Source organism: Sapajus apella, unplaced genomic scaffold (genome assembly GCF_009761245.1).
Source record: "Sapajus apella isolate SASKATOON/1434 unplaced genomic scaffold, GSC_monkey_1.0 scaffold62, whole genome shotgun sequence".
In the NCBI taxonomy this organism is placed as follows: Eukaryota; Metazoa; Chordata; class Mammalia; order Primates; family Cebidae; genus Sapajus; species Sapajus apella.
The window spans coordinates 5,088,247-5,106,358 of NW_022437002.1; the positions used below are offsets into that span (position 1 = coordinate 5,088,247).

Genomic DNA, 18,112 nt, shown 5'->3' on the forward strand with positions numbered 1-18,112 from the left:
GGGATACTACAGCCTTCCAGCCCAGGTTGGTTATTGGCCCACCCTACCTCCTTGCCAGAGAGGGGCTGGGGCAAGGGCTTGATGCCTTCTTTCAAAGGTATATAGCTTTGATCTCTTTGCCTGCTGTGCTTCAGGTCTATTTAGGCTAGGGGCTCTTAAAGTGTGATTCCTGGACTGGTAGTATCAGCATCACCTGGGAACTTGTTAGAAATATATATTCTTGGCCAGGCACAGTGGCTCACACCTGTAATCCCAGCACTTTGGGAGGCTGAGGCAGGTGGATAACCTGAGGTCAGGAGTGCGAGACCAGCCTGGCCAAGATGGTGAAACCTTGTCTCTACCAAAAATACAAAAATTAGCCGGGTGTGTTGGTGGGTGCCTGTAATCCCAGCTATTTGGGAGGCTGAGGCAGGAGAATCGCTTGAACCTGGGAGGCAGAGGTTGCAGTGAGCCAAGACCACGCCATTGCACTCCAACCTGGGCAACAAGGTTGACATCTAAAAAAAAAAATATGTGTGTGTGTATATATATATATTCTCAGGGCTACTCCAAACCTATTGAATTGGAAACTCTGGAAAACGGCCAGCAATGGGTGTTTTAACAAGCCTTCCAGGTGATTCTGATGCAGGCCCAAGTCTGAGAACCATCGGAGAATGCGGAACAGAGTTGCAGTCAGCAGTCTTGTTTATTCCTCTCCCAGGTGGCTCTGAAGACAGCAGCTGGAGAAAGTGAGAAATTTCAGCTGAGTGTTTTTTTTGTAAGTAGTTGTTGTTTTCCCATCCCATTTGTTAGAAATGACTCAGGTCTGGCTTCAGAGAAACTGTATGAATTCCTTAATTGTTACACTCTATTATTATTTTTTTCACATTTTTGTGTAGCCTAAAAGAGAATGAAAATAAACACAAAGAAATCCAAATTACCACATTCAGCCTCTTAGCATCTTGTCTGCCTAGGGAAGGGTTGTGAGTATAATCCCGGATTCAGTCAACACACTTGAGCTTTGTCTTCTCAGTGCTGGGTCCTAGGCTGGGTTCCAAAGTACAGCAGGGCCTCTGCCTGCCTGCCCCTGTATCAGGGGGACACACACAGCTCTAACAATTAGAATTTGGAGTTTGAAGAGCTAGGGCCCCAGGGTTTGCTCTAACATGATCCTGGGCCTCTCCATTTCAAATTTCTCACCAGTGCACAGCCCTGAGTTTGAGTCCAGACTCTGCCATTTACCTGCTGCGTGATCTTAGGCAAATCACTTGGTCTCTCTGGCCCTCAGATTCCTCCACTGCAGACTTGTTGTGAAGATGGGGAAAGTGCAGTGAGGCCCCTTATTTTCTGTGTGACCTTAAACAATTTAGTTAGCCTCTCTATGTGTGTTTCCTCCCTTGCAACATGGGGTTACTGAACAGCGCATACCTCATAGGGTTATTGAGTTAAAAATTATATAAATCTTTTTTTTTTTTTTGAGACGTATCACTCTGTCACCCAGGCTGGAGTGCAGTGGCACAATCTCAGCCCATCACAACCTCTGTTTCCCGGGTTCAAACAATTCTTCTGCCTCAGTTTCCCGAGTAGCTGGGATTATAGCCATGCGCCACAACACCCTGCTAATTCTTTTTGTATTTTTAGTAGAGATGGGGTTTCACCATGCTGGCCAGGCTGGTCTCGATCTCCCAACCTCAAGTAGTCTGCTTGGCTCAGCCTCCCAAAGTGCTGGGATTACAGGTGTGAGCCACTGCACTCAGCCAAAGTTATATAAACATTTTTTTTTTTTTTTTTTGAGACGGAGTTTCACTCATGTTACCCAGGCTGGAGTGCAATGGCGCGATCTCAGCTCACCGCAACCTCCGCCTCCTGGGTTCAGGCAATTCTCCTGCCTCAGCCTCCCGAGTAGCTGGGACTACAGGCGTGCGCCACCATGCCTGGCTAATTTTTTGTATTTTAGTAGAGATGGGGTTTCACCATGTTGGCCAGGATGGTCTCGATCTCCTGACCTTGTGGTCTGCCCACCTCAGCCTCCCAAAGTGCTGGGATTACAGGCATGAGCCACTGTCCCCGGCCCAAAGTTACATAAATCTTAATACAAGGCTGCAGGATAGTAAGCTCTCTTAGGGATCTTAGCTGTCAGTGCCTAGAGCACAGTAGATGCACAATAGATGGTGGCCACTGTTTTGATTGGTTTCCATCCTTAATTTGCAAATAGCTCTGTTTCTGCAGAGTCCTAAGGGTGCTTTTTTGTTTCTGGTTTCTAGTTACTTCAGGGTCTTCATTTCACTGATGGCTTCAAAGAGTTTGCAGCGCTGACTTTGGATTGGTGCCCTTTCTGTCAATTCATCTGGTGTCTGAACCTGGGTTCCAGCTACTGCTCAGATCTCCTGCTGTTTGCTCTTGGCCTGATGTTGGCATTCTTTGTTCTGAGCTTCATGCCTTATTCTCAGATCCCTTCTCACTGGAATAGTCAGACAGATCAGAGTGAAGTTCCCACTCTGATATTCACTAGCTGGGTAACCTTAGACAAAGGATTCAATCCCAATTTTCTCACCTGTAAAATGGGGGTAATAATGCCTGTCTTACAGGGTTATCTGTAAGATTAAATACAATCATGTGTTTGTAAACATTCAGCATGATGCCTGTCACACAATAGATGCTCAAATAATGTTTGTTTAATTCTCTACTTGTCCCTATGGAAAAAATTCCATAATCATTCTGAACTGGTGTCTTTTTTTTTTTTTTTGGGACGGAGTTTCGCTCTTGTTACCCAGGCTGGAGTGCAATGGCACGATCTCGGCTCACCGCAACCTCCGCCTCCTGGGTTCAGGCAATTCTCCTGCCTCAGCCTCCTGAGTAGCTGGGATTACAGGCACGCACCACCATGCCCAGCTCATTTTTTGTATTTTTAGTAGAGACGGGGTTTCACCATGTTGACCAGGATGGTCTCGATCTCTTGACCTCGTGATCCACCTGCCTCGGCTTCCCAAAGTGCTGGGATTACAGGCTTGAGCCACCGCGCCCGGCCTGAACTGGTGTCTTAGTCCATTTTGTGCTGCTGAACTAGAATACCTGAGACTATGTAATTTATAATGAACAGAATGGTTCATGGTTCTGGAGGCTGGGAAGTCCAAGACTGAGGCGCTGCATCTAGTGGAGGCCTTCTTGCTGCATAATTTCATGGTGGAAGGTGGTGGAGAGGGCAGGAGAAGGCAAGAGAGAACAAGAGGTTGAACTCACAGACTCAAGCCCTTTTATAATTGGCATTAATCCATTTATGGTGGTGGAGCCCTCATGACCTAAACACCTCCCATTAGGCCCCACCTCCCAACACTGTTGCATTGGGTGTTAAATTACAACCCAAGCTTTTTGAGAGACATATTCAAACCATAGCAACTGGTATACTGATCTTTTTTTCTTTTTTTTAAGATGGAGTCTCACTCTGTTGCCCAGGCTGGAGTACAGCGGTGCCATCTCTGCTTACTGTGACCTCTGCCTCCCAGGTTCAAGTGATCCTTCTGCCTCAGCCTCCCAAGTAGCTGGGACTACAGGCATGTGGCACCATGCCCAGCTAATTTTTGGATTTTTAGTAGAGACAGGGATTTTAGTATGTTGGCCAGGATGGTATCAATCTTTTGAGCTTGTGATCTGCCCCCCTCAGCCTCCCAAAGTGCTGGGATTACAGGCGTGAGCCACTGCGCCTGGCTATTTATTTCTTTATTTTTTTAGAGGTGGAGTCTCACTCTGTTGCCCAGGCTGGAGTGCAGTGGTGCAATCTCCTTGCACTGCAACCTTCACTTCCTGGGTTCAAGTGATTCTCCCGCCTCAGCCTCCCCAGTACCTGGGATTATAGGCATCCAACACCATGCTCGACTAATTTTTTGTATTTTTAGTAGAGATGGGGTTTCACCATGTTGGCCAGGCTGGTCTTGAACTCCTGACCTCAAGTGATCCCCCTGCCTGGGCCTCCCAAAGTGTTGGCGGTTACAGGCGTGAGCTGCCACACTGGCGGTATACTGATCTCTAAAAGGGAGAAATAATCTTCCCTACTAGTTACTACAAAATATGCACTTTTCCTGTCTTCTTTAGTATTTTGACTTTATTGGGGGGTAAGAGGAACAGCAATGTACCCAATTAAAGACTATGTCTTCCCACCTCCTTCACAACTAGGTGTCATCATGGATCTATATATTGGTCAATTATATAAAAAGAAGTGTTTGGTGGTGTTATGGGTTGAATTGTGTCCCTGTAAATAGTCATTTTTAAGTCCTAACCCCAGTACCACAGTGTGACCTTATTTGGAAACAGGACTTTACAGAGATAATCAAGTTAAAACGAGGTCATTAGAGTGGGCCCTAATCCAATATGATAAGTGTGCTTATTAAAAGGGGAAATTTGGACCCAGAGACAAATACATATAGAGGGAAGATCATATGAGGACACACAGGGAGAAGACAACCATGTGACTGGAGTGACGCATTATGAGCCAAGAATACCAAGGATTGCCAGCTGACACCACAGGCTAGAAGAAGCAGGGAAGGATTCTCTCCTAGAGCCATCAGAGAGGGCATGGCCCTGCCAACTTCTTGACTCCTGACTCCTAGCCTTCATAACTAGGAGACAAGACATTTCTGTTATTTTAAGCCACTCGGTTTTGGAGTTTTGTTATGGCATCCCTAAGAAATTAATACTGGTGGGATTTTGGGAAGCCTGAATAAAATGATGAACAGGAAAGTATTTTCAAACTCTCCTGTTCTATGTACTAATAAGGCATTTTTATTATCGCAACGTTTGTAACTATGATTCCTCTTGGTTTATGAAGAATAGATTGAATTGGCTGACTAGAGATCAGAAGCTTTTTATCCTGCTTCAGGGCTCAGCACAGCAATCGTAGATGCTAAGACGGCAGTAGCAAGAGAGACCAGCAGAAGAGAAGCCATCGGCCTTTGGGTTGGATGCTGGCAGGGTGTGTGTAACTTTTATTGAGCTGGGGACAGAATTCTCAGCCACTGAGTAGCAGTCAAGCATAAAGGTCAGGATTGGCTTGGATTTACATCTAGTCTCCACCTTTACTTGCTTTGTGATCCTGGCAAGTTACTGAACTTTTCTGAGCTTCATATTCCTCATTTGTAAAATGAGAACAATTGTAGCTCCTGTGACATAGGGTTGTCATGGAATTTTAATGACATCACATAACAAGCAGGGAAAAAGAAAAAGCCACAGCCTATTTGTACCCAGTCCAGGATGCAGATTTTCTGGTCTGATTACTTACTCTTGATAGATTCCAAATGCACAGACTGGATTCTGGTTCCTTTGTTTCATACCTCTATTGATTCATTCAATAAGCATAACGTGTCTACTAGGTGATGAAAAAAGCTGGTGGGGCAGACCCAGATCATGACATCCAAATGCAGCCAGTTCAAAGAATGATTAAACCAAAAGTAGAGCCAAAGTTATTCAGGTGCTCTTCCCTCCTCTCAGTCTAATCTTTTCAGGTTCCTGCCATGGCTATCCTGACCTACGCTTTCCTGATTGGTAGATACTTGTTCTCATGCTATGTTGCAAATGACTACTAATCTCAAAGAATACTTCTGCAAATAACAGACCTATAAAGCTGCCTCCTGAAATGCTACTCCTCTGCATAGAAAACAAGAAGGTTCCAGGCAGAAGGGCCCAGAAAAATCAGTTTGAAACCTCTCAGTTCACAGGGGGAAATCAAGCCAGGCAGAAGTGACCCAGATCCAGTTGGGGTGACGCAGTCAAGGACACCCAGCAATTATATGTCCCAGTTGGGTAGGGAGCAGAAAATGGCTCTCCCTGCCTCTGGTCCCTGCCCTGCACCATCTGTGTACTGAGCATGTTCTAACTAGGTTGTACAGAGTGTCCTAGGGAGACACTAAGGCAAGACAAGAAGTGCCTCTGATTTAAAAAAATGTCTACAGCCTGCTGGGTGTGGTGGCTCACGCCTATAATCCCAGCACTTTGGGAGGATGAGGCAGGCAGATTGTTAGATCTTAGGAGTTTGAGACCAACCTGGGCAACATGGCAAAACTCTGTCTCTACAAAAAATACAAAAACTAGCAAAGCATGGTGGCATGTACCTGTAGTCTCAGCTACTTGGGAGGCCGAGGTTGGAGGATCACTTGAGCCTGGGAGGCGGAAGTTGCAGTGAGCCAAAGTCATGCCACTGTACTCCAGCCTGGGTGACAGAGGCAGACCCTGTCTCAAAAGAAAAAAAAAAAGCCTACAGCTTAGCAGGGGACATGAAGACATATGGTAGACCAAAAGCCCTATGGCTTCATTGATTTGAAATGCTATCTTCATTGTGTACCAGTCTCCAATGTGTATGGAACTGTTCTAGACTGTTCTGTTCTAGCACTGTCTCTTCCTGCTCCAGCACCACAGTTTAAAAGACTATAGCTTTATTTTAAAATTTCGATATGACCAGGCGTGGTGGCTCACGCCTGTAATCCCAGCACTTTGGGAGGCCGAGGCGGGTGGATCGAGAGATGGAGAGATCAAGGTCAAGAGATCAAGACCATCCTGGTCCACATGGTGAAACCCTGTCTCTACTAAAAATACAAAAAATTAGCTGGGCATGGTGGTGCGTGCCTGTAATCCCAGCTACTCAGGAGGCTGAGGCAGAAGAATTGCCTGAACCCAGGAGGCGGAGGTTGCAGTGAGCCGAGATTGTGCCATTGCACTCCAGCCTGGGTAACAAGAGCGAAACTCCGTCTCAAAAAATAAAAATAAAAAATTGATATGATAGAGGAAGTCTTCTTTCTTTTTTTCCAGGAATGTCTTGACTGTTCTTTTCCAGATGAACTTTGAATCAGCTTTTGAGTAACATAGCTATTGAATAAAAAAAGACGGAGTCTCCCTCTGTTGCCCAGGCTGTAGTGCAGTGGTGTGATCTCGGCTCACCGCAACCTCCATCTCCCGGGTTAAAGTGATTCTCCTGCCTCAGCCTCCCAAGTAGCTGGGATTACAGATGTGTGCCACCAAATCTGGCTAATTTTTGTATTTTTTGTGGAGACGGGGTTTTGCCATGTTGGCCAGGCTGGTCTCAAACTCCTGACCTCAGGTAATGTGCCCATCTCGGCCTCCCAAAGTGCTAGGATTACACTGAATCTTCTTGCACACTCTTGTCTGTGCCAGGCACCAGGCACTTGAGCAGGGTATTCAGTCCCTGCCCTTGGGAAATCACAAACTAGTTGCAAAGTGTAACCAAAGAAGAAGTGTAAAATAACAACAGGAATCTCACGCTATGGGTAACAAGAACCAAGTGAGTGAGGAGTCCAGACAAATTGCTGTGTTCCTTAGGGCCAGGCAAGTCACGGAAGGTTCAACGGAGGAGGTGACATTATACTGGACTTTGATGGGTAAGCAACAGCTTGTTGGTATGGAAGAAATGCTTTGAGTTGAGGAAGTCAGAGAAAGCTTCTTGGAGAAGGAGACACATTTCCCTTGAGAGGTGAGAAAGAGTTTGCCGGGTTCAGAGGATGGGATAAAGGGAGGTATTGCCCTGAACTGGGAAAGTCACAAAAACGCTGTCTGAAGACATTTTAGCTGCGTTTTCAGTTGGAGTCGGAGAAGATGCCTGGAAGAGGCAATTAAAAGAATTTCATTACAAAAGCAATACAAGGACATAACATTTGAACTGGGTTTCGAGAGATGAGTGAGCAGTTCCCGCAGGAGAGAAGAGTGGTACCACGAAGTAAGTTGAGGCAGTGGCAGAAAAGGCTTCCTGTCCACTTTCTAAGACCTAAGATGCAAGGTCTAAGTGTCCCACCCGTGTGGCGGTGGCCCTGTAGTTCGATTTCCCAGCGTGGGGTAGCCACGCTAGGCCTTCGGGGGGTGGGGTGGGGAAGACTGCAGCACGGGTGGGCCGAGCTGAGTGCTTTATGTCGGAATCGACCAATGGGATGGCGGCACCTGGTTGCCAGGGCTACGGCGGGGCCTGGACCACGTGGGCGGGGCCTGGGCGGGGCTATATAAGCGAGCGGCGGGTGAAAGGCGGGGCGTGGGGTCGGTGTCTGCTGGGCGGGCGGGGCGCAGGCCGCGGGGCCCGAGCCCGGGGGAGCGAGAGAGCGGAGGCGCGGAGGATCCGATTCACTCGCTGGGGAGACCTATGGGCCGAAGCCGTGTAAATGCGTTTTAAGGCGAGTGCGGGGAGTGGCCTGGGGAGCCTCGGGGAGCGGACGCCCTCCGCTCTCGTGCTGACCTGCCCCCTGGCCCCTTCTGCCTCCTCTCAGCAGGGGCCTCGGCTCCGCAACTGCCACTCCTCCTCGGAGTGTTGCACAAGTTTCGAGGTCACCGGCGACCCCCCCTAGCAGCGCGCCTGGCTCTGGCCCCCGCGAAGGAGGACGGAGCTTGGTAAGGGGTCCTGGGGGATGGGGTGGACCTCGGCCCTACACTTGGGAGGAGTCACTCGGACAGAAGGAACCTCGGCCCTCTGTTCTCTCCCGGGAGCTTGCGGCCCCCACCCACCACGTGGTGCCCCCAGGCACCCTTAGAATTCTGGCCTGTCAGGATTAGTCCAGCCCCCATTTACAAGTGGGGAAACTGAGGCTCCGAGAAGGGTCAGAGTGTACCCAAGGTCTAGCAGTAGAGAGTGGACTCTAACTTAAGCTCTTGTTCTCAGGCTGAGACTACTCCCTGGAGTGGCCACCGGCTACTTTCTAGGTGGACGTGGTCAGGACTGGGGTGCCCTGGAAACTTTCCCACCCAAGCTTCTCAGTTTTCCTGTTCCCCCTCTCACTCTTTCACTCTTTCCTGAAATCCAGAATTTCAGAACTGGAAAGGCTCTTCAAAACAATTAATCCATTTTACAGATGAGGCAACTGACTCAGAGAGGCAGTGACATTTGGGCATACGGTGCCTTGTCTCGTTCTGAAATCCAGGATTCTTGACTTTCTCCGCCCTTGCCTAGTGAACCCCAGGCTTGTGCTGGGGCGGGTTGTGACGGGGTTGGGATCCCTGGCCTGGGGGGGTGGGCAGCGGAGCCGGTCCCCCAGCAGTTCCCTCCATCTCCCCCTCCTGCAGTGTGTTGCATACTTTTTAAGGCGGCGGCTGCAGCAGCGGCTCCATCCAACCCGTCAGCTCCTCCTGCCAAGGCATGGCTGGCTACCTGAGTGAATCGGACTTTGTGATGGTGGAGGAGGGCTTCAGTACCCAAGACCTGCTGGAGGAACTCACTTTGGGGGCCTCACAGGCCACCACGGTGAGGGACTGGGAATGGGGGTGGGTCCCCGGTCCCCTGTACAGATCAGCTGCCTCCTTTGGAAGGATCCCTAGGGCCTTATCTTATCCTTTTACTTATTTGGTACCCAATCCTTGCTATTTGCAAGAGAACATCTCAATTTATCCCCAATTCCTGGTCCTTGCCCCCAAACCTGCCTTTCTACCCAGCCCTCCAAGGTCAGAAGCCAGGGATTCTTCTCCAGCTGCCCCCTCTCCCTCACTGCCCACATCTAGGCATTACCAAGCTCTGTGAATTCTGCCTCCTTAAATAACCCTCCAGTGTGGTTATGTGGAACCTCACTTACTAGTTCAGTCTTCATCTCTCCAAAGGCCCCCCAGTCTCCTCCCTGTCTCATGCCACCCCCTCCAAATATAACATAGTTTTGTTCAAAATCAGAATTCTTTGGCAATTCCCCACTGCCTACAGGATCAAGTCAGAATTTCCCTGCCTCCATAGCCCCATTCCCAGCTTTCCCCAAAGTATATATTATGCTCCATCAGAGCTGAATGACTCTATTCACATTTCCCAGTGATGCCATGCGCCCTATTACCATGCCTTTGCCCTGGCTGTTTCTTCTGCCTGCAGCAATCCTTCTCCCAGCCTCTCCCCTCTTTACTCCTTTCTAGTTATTCCTTGCTTTTCATCAGTGCTGCCTTTTCCTGCTCACCCCAGGCAGCTTTTATATTTTCTTTCTCCATGTCCCCGTACTGCACCTTGTAGAAACTTCCATCTAGCATCTACTGAATGGACTTGTAAGTACCTAAGGGCTTCCTTTTCTTCCAGACCCAAGCTTCTTCAGAGCAACAGTGCTGTTTGGTCATCTCTCCCTTAGCACAATGTTTGGCACCAAGTGGGCATCAGTAAAAACGTGTTGCATGAAAGGGAAACTGAGTCCCAGGAAAGGGACTTTGGAAGGTCCCTTCCACATTTAAGTAATGTGGTCTCACCCACAGCCTCATACATGTTCAGCCTTTAGCACATCTGCAATGAACACTTGTCCATAGGTATAGGTTGCAGTGTCAGTGGGACTAGCTTAAGGGTTCATTGAGCACCTGTGTTTGGAAGGCAGTGAGCTGTAGGTCATAGCTTCTGCCTTTAGGGAGTTTACCCTTTTCTAGAATGGATGGATGCATATACAGTTCTGATACCTTGGAAGCACATCCAAAATGCCGTGGAAGCATTTAAAAGCAGAGTTGCCTTGTTGGTTTGGGGAAGGTGGCATTTGAGCTGAAATTTAAGCATTTTGCCAGACACAGGAGGGGGAAGGGTATTCTGCAGAAGGCATGGTGTGAACAAAGGTTCGAAGGTGGAAAAATGATCCAGCCTACAGCTGGAGTTTTAGCTGCATTGAGGGGAGGGACTGGGGCTAGATCACAGAGCCTTCAATGCCAGGCTGATGAGTTTGCCTTCCGTCCTGTAGGGTTGGGGAGGCTCAGAAAACTTTACAGCAGGGTAGCTCTGTGGCCAGTACTGAACCTGGGACAGGTACTTGGAAGGATCATGGATGGAATGCGGGGGTAGGAGCTGGATGGGGTCTCACATTCATCCACTTCTTCTCGTTCAGGACAAGGCCGCTGCCTTCTTCGTGGCTGACCTGGGTGCCGTAGTGAGGAAGCACTTCTACTTTCTGAAGTGCCTGCCACGAGTCCAGCCCTTTTACGTTGTCAAGTGTAACAGCAGCCCAGGTGTGCTGAAGGTCCTGGCCCAGCTGGGGCTGGGCTTCAGCTGTGCCAACAAGGTGAGCCCCACCCCCAAGGTGCACTGATCCTCCATGCCCACTGAACACACACATGGCCAGGCTAGTGCAGGTGGGCTCCGGGGAGCAGGAGGTACCTGCAGTTGGCCCTTGCCCTCTGGGAAGACCGCCCACCCAGGAGTGGTCTCAAGGGATAAGTGAGGGAGAAACAAGCATGGAATTTGTCAGCCTTGAAGTTCCAAATTAGAATCTTCTGTGTCCTGGTAGAAGGCTCATCTTTTTAATGGAGATTTGCAAATTTCTTTGGCACAAAGCTAAAGATGGTGTTCTTCTAATTAAAACAAAACAAAAACATCTCCATTGAAACTGTTGGTTTCTTTTCTTTTTCCTTTTATAATAACAATGTGTGACATTGTATTTTCCTAACTAGTCCTTGTAGTTTTGTTGTTGCCACCAATTCTGTCTTTCTAATTTGATTTCTGCTGTTGTCTTCATTCCCTCCTGCTCTCTTTAGATTTCTTTCTTTTGAGGCGGAGTCTTGCCTTGTTGCCCAGGCTGGAGTATAGTGGCGTGATCTTGGCCCACTGCAACCTCCACCTCCTGGGTTCAAGCAATTGTCCTGCCCTTAGCTTCCCAAGCAGCTGGGATTATAGGCGCACACCACCACACCCAGCTAATTTTTTGTGTGTTTTTAATAGAGATGGGGTTTCACCATGTTGGCCAGCTGGTCTCAAACTCCTGACCTCAAGTGATCTGCCCACCTCAGCTTCCCAAAGTGCTGGGATTATAGGTGTGAGGCACCGTGCATGGCCATTTTAGATGAACTTTGCTTATGTACTGTCATTCAGTATCCATTGAACTCCTACAATGTGGTAGTGACTGTGCTGGGCAGAACTGTCTTTGAGTTGAATGCTTAGTTTATCTATTTCCACTCTGTCCTTGCCAGATAAAAACCTTTAAGCTATAAAATTTCAACTAAGTAGAGCTTTGAAACTATCTCATTTATGGATTCAGCAAATATTAATTGGGTATCTCCTCTGAGGCCAAGTGCTATTCTAGGTGGGGATTTGGCAGTGAACAAAATAAAACAACCAAAGCCCTTCCCTCATGGAGCTTGTTTACAAAAAAATAAACAGATGAAATGGTGAAAATAGTATCTTAGATGGAAAGTGCTGTGGAGAAAACGCAGGAAAGGGAAGTAAGGAATGCTGGGAGAGAGGATTGCACTTTTAGATGGTTTGGCCAGGGAACACTTCATTGAGACTTGAATACAGACCCGAAAGAGCCAAGGGATCAAGCCAGGTGGATAACCAGGGGAAGGGCGTTTCAGGCAGCAGGAACAGCAAGTGCAAAGGCCCTGAGGTGGGAGCAAGTCTGGTGGGCACTGGTTTGTAATATTGTCGTTAGCACCATTTTCTTGGTGGTTAATAATAGTTGCGTCATATGGCTGGAGTTGTGAGGAGAGTTCTAGAAAGGACTCCTGGAGTCCTGGGCAGGATGACAGTGTAGGAGCAACTCCAGGTTGGGGAGAAGTGTGCACCCGGCTGGGATGGTCAGAACGAGCAGGTTAACCTGTAGCAGGGACTGAATGTTAATGCCTTTCATGGTAGACGAGGTGCTTCCCCTTGTCTTTGGGTTAGTTCGTACTTTGCACACCTTGTTTCATGCACATCTTCCATGAAGCCCTGTGAGGTACACAGGGGAAGAGACGGCTGTTCTACAGTTGAGGACACTGTGGGGTTGGCTGTCTGTGGGTAGCAGAAGCACTTCCGCTTTTTCCTGCAGTGTCCCTGGCCTCCACGTGGGGTGAGAAGGAACAGGATCCTCTCAGTCCCCGAGGTCTAGGTGAAAACAGGACCAAACCCCACTGCCTAAAGTTTTCTGCTTCAGAAACCCCGGGGGGAGGCACTTGGTTCTCTGGCAGAAAGGGCAGAGTTGTGGGATGTTAAGGCTTAGAGAGACCTTGATGACAGTGGGAACTGGAGAAGCATCTGCCCTTTGCTGAGTGCGTCTGTTATGCCAGGCACTTTGCCATGTGTTTTCTGTACATGATCTCATTTTATTCTCGAAACAGCCTCGTGAGGTAATTATTTTTTTTATGGCGATTCTGACCATACCCTGCTGAGGACATATTTAACGTATAAGGAAAGGAGGGATGGAGGCGCCATACCAGGGTGGTGGCAGCTTGAGTCCTGCTGAGTCGCCTCGGACTCTGTCTTTTGCAAGGTCCTTGGGGAGAGGATAGTGGAGCTGGGATTCAGCCAGTGATGGATGCCCACAGCCAACTGCAGGGGCTAGGGGAGGCCTAAGCCCTCTCCCTGCAATGGGATCATGCAGACCCTTTGGTACGCTTCTGGAGGTAGCTCCTGGGACTTAAAGCTTTTCTTGGAAGAGCAAGGCTGCCCTCTTCTGGTCGGCCATAACTTAACAGCGTTGTGCCCTAGTGGACACTGACCGAGGGCTTGGGGTGAACTAAGGCTGGATGTGCAGACAGACATCCTTTGGACAGGTGCCAGGGCCATGGCTTGTTCAGGGACTCTGTTACACACAGCCACCTGCCCAAGGACCATTGTGTCTCTTGCCCCTGTCCTTGCCCTTGTGTCTCTTTACCATTGTGTCTCCTGCCCCTGTCTTTGCCCTCTCTTGCTGTCTCCCTCAGCATCCTCCCATCTTAAAAAGCCTTTGCTGGACACCACATCCTCCTCCAGCCCAATCCCTTGCTCCTTTTGTGTGACCAAACTCAACAGAGTTGTCTGCACTTGTCTGTCCACCCCCATTTTTTCTTTTCCTCATCACTCCTTTCTTAAGCCATTGCCTCCCAGCCTCCATTGTCACTATGCCAAAGGATTTTCTCTTACTAACGTCTGCAGTGATCTGGAGGATCCAGTGAGCACTTTAAACATGAACTGTGAACTAATAATACATATCAATTAACAGGTTGATTCATTGACCCAAAAAGGAAGTAGGCCATCGGCTTTATGTCTCCACAGATAATCACTAGGATGGTTTTGGTGGATATATAGTATTTAAAAAATATGTAAATGATCTACAAAATATGTATCAAATATTTTGTGATTTTGTAACAATACATAAAAGGTGTTCTTGTGGCATGTAGTATGTACTATTCTACAACAGTTTTAAACTCAGTGGAGTTTTTTTTGTTTGTTTTTGAGATGGAGTCTTGCTCTGTTGCCCAGCCTAGAGTGCAGTGGCACAATCTCGGCTCACTGCATCCTCAACCTCCTGGGTTCAAGTGATTCTCCCACCTCAGCCTCCTAAGTAGCTGGGATTACAGGCATATACCACCATGCCCAGCCTATTTTTGTATTTTTAGTAGAAAGGGGTTTCATCATGTTGACCAGCTGGTCTTGAACTCCTGACCTCAAGTGATTCACCCGCCTTGGCCTCCCAAAGTGCTGTGATTACAGGCATGAGCCACCGCATCTGGCCCAGCCTCAGTGGCTTTTAAAGAGCTGTCCATGTTGATGCATTTAGACCTGGTCTTGGGGGATGCTCCTTAGTGCTTTTGGACCTCTCAACAGCATTCAACACAGCAATGCATTCCTAAAAAAAAAAAAGACTCAACAGTAACATATGGTCCTACTTTCAAAGGCTTCAGAAATGTTTAAGATGAAAGAACACTGCTTGACCCCACCTCATCAGGCACTTCTGACAGACAGCTGAGACAGTTCCGTCTCATCCAGACACAAGCTGTTAGACAAGATTTGCATTTATAGGAATAGCATTCTAATCTGTGTATTGTTCTCCATCCCCTGGAAACGTTCTCCATCCTCGCCTCTGCAGGCCCTGGGAGCCATCTCTTCCCGTCTTCTGCTGCTCTCTAAATGGTAGCATTCTTCTGAATTCTTAGGCCTCTCTGTCTTGCAAATCCTCTTTCTTCTCAGGAAATTTCGTTTCTTCCCGGGCTTTAAATACCATCAATATGCCACCTCTTCCCACATTTTAATCTCCAGCTCAGACCTATGTATCCAGTTGACTTGATACAAGGAGATGCCTGAGCCCCAGCATGTTCAAAGGGACTCCTGATGTCCCCCTTCCCCCTTATGAAGGGTCCCCTCAGTCTGCTGGGTGTGGGAGTTCCCTCTGATGTCCACTCATCCCCATGTGGAATCTATCACCCAGCTTGCCAGCCCCGCCTCCAGAACACATCTCCCTGCTTTTCTGGAGCTGGCTCTGTCATCTCCCTCACTGACTATCACAGTCTATAGCCACTATAGCCACTGACTAGCACAATCGATTCCCCAGAATCCCCTTGGGCCGTCCCTCAGGTAGCCAGAGTGATAGGCATGTAGACCTTGTATTTAAAATGCAAATCTGACCATGTCTTTCCATTCCTAACCCTTCCGGCTCTTCCCCATCCCATGCATGGTAAAACAGTTTTGCTTGGCAGCTCTGCCCACCTCCCTCTGACCTCATCGTCCCCACTGCACTAACTTACTCTGCTTAATCCACTCCAGCATTCTCTGTTCCTTGATCAGGCTGAAGTGCTCAGTACTGCTTGCCTCAGAACCTCTGCACAGGCCACTTCCTCTACTGGGAACAGTCTTAGATTCTTTCTTTCCTTCTTGGCCTATCTGAGGCCTCCTGCAGGGCTCAGTTAAAATATCTGACCCTGAGGCTGTCCTTCACCCTTCACACCCAGGTCTCTGGGAGCCCTACTTTCCTTCCCAGCTCTTAACTGCTTGTAATTCCATTGTTATTCAGTGCTCATCTGGGACTGCCTGCCTGTCTTCCCCATCAATCTGAAAGCTCCATGGTCTCAGAGACCCTATGTGCTTTTTTTTTTTTTTTTACCACTTGTTTTGTTAACACCTATCATGGAGTTGGCCATTCAGTAGATGCTCAAAAGATATCTGTCAGTGCGGCATTGAGGTTGCATTCCCTGTTACAGCAGTGAGGTTGAGTTGGTGTGCTAAGGTCTGATGGTTAGAATCCCATCTGTGCCACTTAAAAGCTGTGTGACTTTGGACAAATCACGTAGCCTCTCTGAACCTCTGTTCCCTACCTTACAAGATTCTTAGTAAGGTTAAATGAGAATATATATAAAATACTTCATTCAATGACTGGCATTAGGATATGCCTTCAGTGAATGACAACACTTATTTAAATATGTATAATTAGGCTGACTGCCATGGCTCACACCTGTAATTGCAGCATTCTGGGAGGCCAAGGCAGGAGGACTGCTTGAGCCCAGGAATTCGAAACCAACCTGGGCAACATAGTGAGACCCATCTCCATTTAGAAAAAATTGTGTGTATATATATATATATATATATATATAATTTAATTTAAAATAAAAATTATAATTGAAGCTCAATCATAGGTCCCCAAAATGCTAACACTGATTCTTCCTCTCACTTTATGTGCTGAGGCAGGGAACAAAAACACAGGTCTACATCCACTCTGATTCAGGGTGGGCCACATCTGCCCCTGGGAAGCCAGCTGTGGTAGCAGCAAGCCCAGCTCCGGAGCTTGACCTTTGTGTCCTACTCTGCTACTGGCTGGCTGTGTCACCACAGACAGGTGGACCTCGCTGAACTCAATTTTGTCCTCCATAAAGTGTAGCCAGTAAATATTTCATAGCATAGTCACTGGGATGGTATGAAATGATGCTTATAAATACCCAGTGCTGAAAAGTTGCTAAATTAAAATTAGACTCATTACAAACTCAGGATGGCTAAAAATGGCTCTTATATCTCTCACCATGTTTCAAAACTGACTTCTCTTGTTTATTCCGGGAGAGTCAGACTTGAGTTCCAAAGTTTGTTCTGCCACCTACTTGCTGCGTAGCCCTTCTGAGCCTTGGTTTCCTTTTCTGTAGACTGGAGCTAATACCCATTTGAATGGGTTATTTGCAAGGACTGAATAAAAGGGTGAATCCAAAGTAGGGGTTGGCAAACTACGGGTGGAGGCCCAAATCCAGCCCACCAGCTGATTTTATGAAGTTTTATTGGCTCACAGTCACATTCATTCAATTTAGTGTTGGCTGTGGCTGTTCTGGTGCTACAAAGGCAGTTGAGAAGTTGCGACAGAGCTGGGTGTGGTGGCTTACACCTACAATCCCAGCACTTTGGGAGGCCGAGGCATGTGGATCACCTGAGGTCAGGAGTTCGAGACCAGCCTGACCAATATGGTGAAACCCTGTCTCTACTAAAATTGCAAAAATTAGCTGGGCATGGTGGCACATGCCTATAATCCCAGCTACTTGGGAGGCTGAGGCAGGAGAATTGCTTGAACCCAGGAGGCAGAGGTTGCAGTAAGCCAAGATTGTGCCATTGCACTCTGGCCTGGGCAACAAGAGTGAAACTCTGTCTCAAAAAAAAAAAAAAAAAAAGAAAGAAAGAGAAATTGCAACAGAGACTGTGTGGCTCACAAAGCCTAAAATATTTACTCTGGTTCTTTATAGAAAAAATTTGCTAACACCTGATGTAAAATATATAATTCAGGGCCTGCTTGTGGCAGGTGCTGAATGAACACAGTTGCTGTCATCATGATCATGATCATCATCATCATCATTTGTTCGTATTATTCATGCAGCAATCAGGTACCCCATGTTCTGTAAAGGGGATGAGGAGGAGGCCCCAAGAGGAGCAGGGCTGAGCCGGCACATCCTGCACACCCAGCATAGGGTCACACACAGGGTAGGGCTTTGGAGTTGGGTGATCTCTGTCCAAAAGACCCTTGGTCTGGTGGACTTTCTAATATACCCGCAATATTCTTATTATTTATTAAGTTGACAAATAAAAATTGCATATAGAGTCTGGGCATGGTGGCTCACGCCTGTAATCCCAGCTCTTAGGGAGGCCAAGGTGGGGGATTACCTGAGGTCAGGAGTTCGAGATCAGCCTCGCCAATGTGGTGAAACCCCATCTCTACTAAAAATGCGAAAATTAGCTGAGCGTGGTGGCAGGTACCTGTAATTCCAGCTACTTGGGAGGCTGAGGTAGGAGAATTGCTTGAACCCAGGAGACAGAGGTTACATTGAGCCAAGATCATGCCATGACACTGCAGCCTGGGTGACAGAGCGAGACTCTGTCTTAAAAAAAAAAAGTTGTGGCCGGGCGCGGTGGCTCAAGCCTGTAATCCCAGCACTTTGGGAGGCCGAGGCGGGTGGATCACGAGGTCAAGAGATCGAGACCATCCTGGTCAACATGGTGAAACCCCGTCTCTAC

At 47.9% G+C, this 18,112-nt stretch overlaps 1 protein-coding gene across 2 annotated transcripts in view; it reads left to right on the top strand.

Annotated features, from left to right (window-relative positions):
• The first annotated feature begins 7,997 nt into the window (after nucleotides 1-7,997).
• The window catches only part of AZIN2 (antizyme inhibitor 2), a 42,096-nt gene continuing 31,981 nt past the window's right edge, over nucleotides 7,998-18,112 (top strand). The window contains exons 1-4 of one of the 2 annotated variants that reach the window (XM_032246817.1): nucleotides 7,998-8,141; nucleotides 8,235-8,355; nucleotides 9,025-9,202; nucleotides 10,788-10,961. In XM_032246817.1, coding sequence (XP_032102708.1) covers nucleotides 9,098-9,202; nucleotides 10,788-10,961 — 279 coding nt within the window. In that variant the 5' untranslated portion in view covers nucleotides 7,998-8,141; nucleotides 8,235-8,355; nucleotides 9,025-9,097. Of the gene's footprint in view, nucleotides 8,142-8,234; nucleotides 8,356-9,024; nucleotides 9,203-10,787; nucleotides 10,962-18,112 lie in introns of those variants that run through there. The other variant, XM_032246818.1, reaches the window with a different exon arrangement.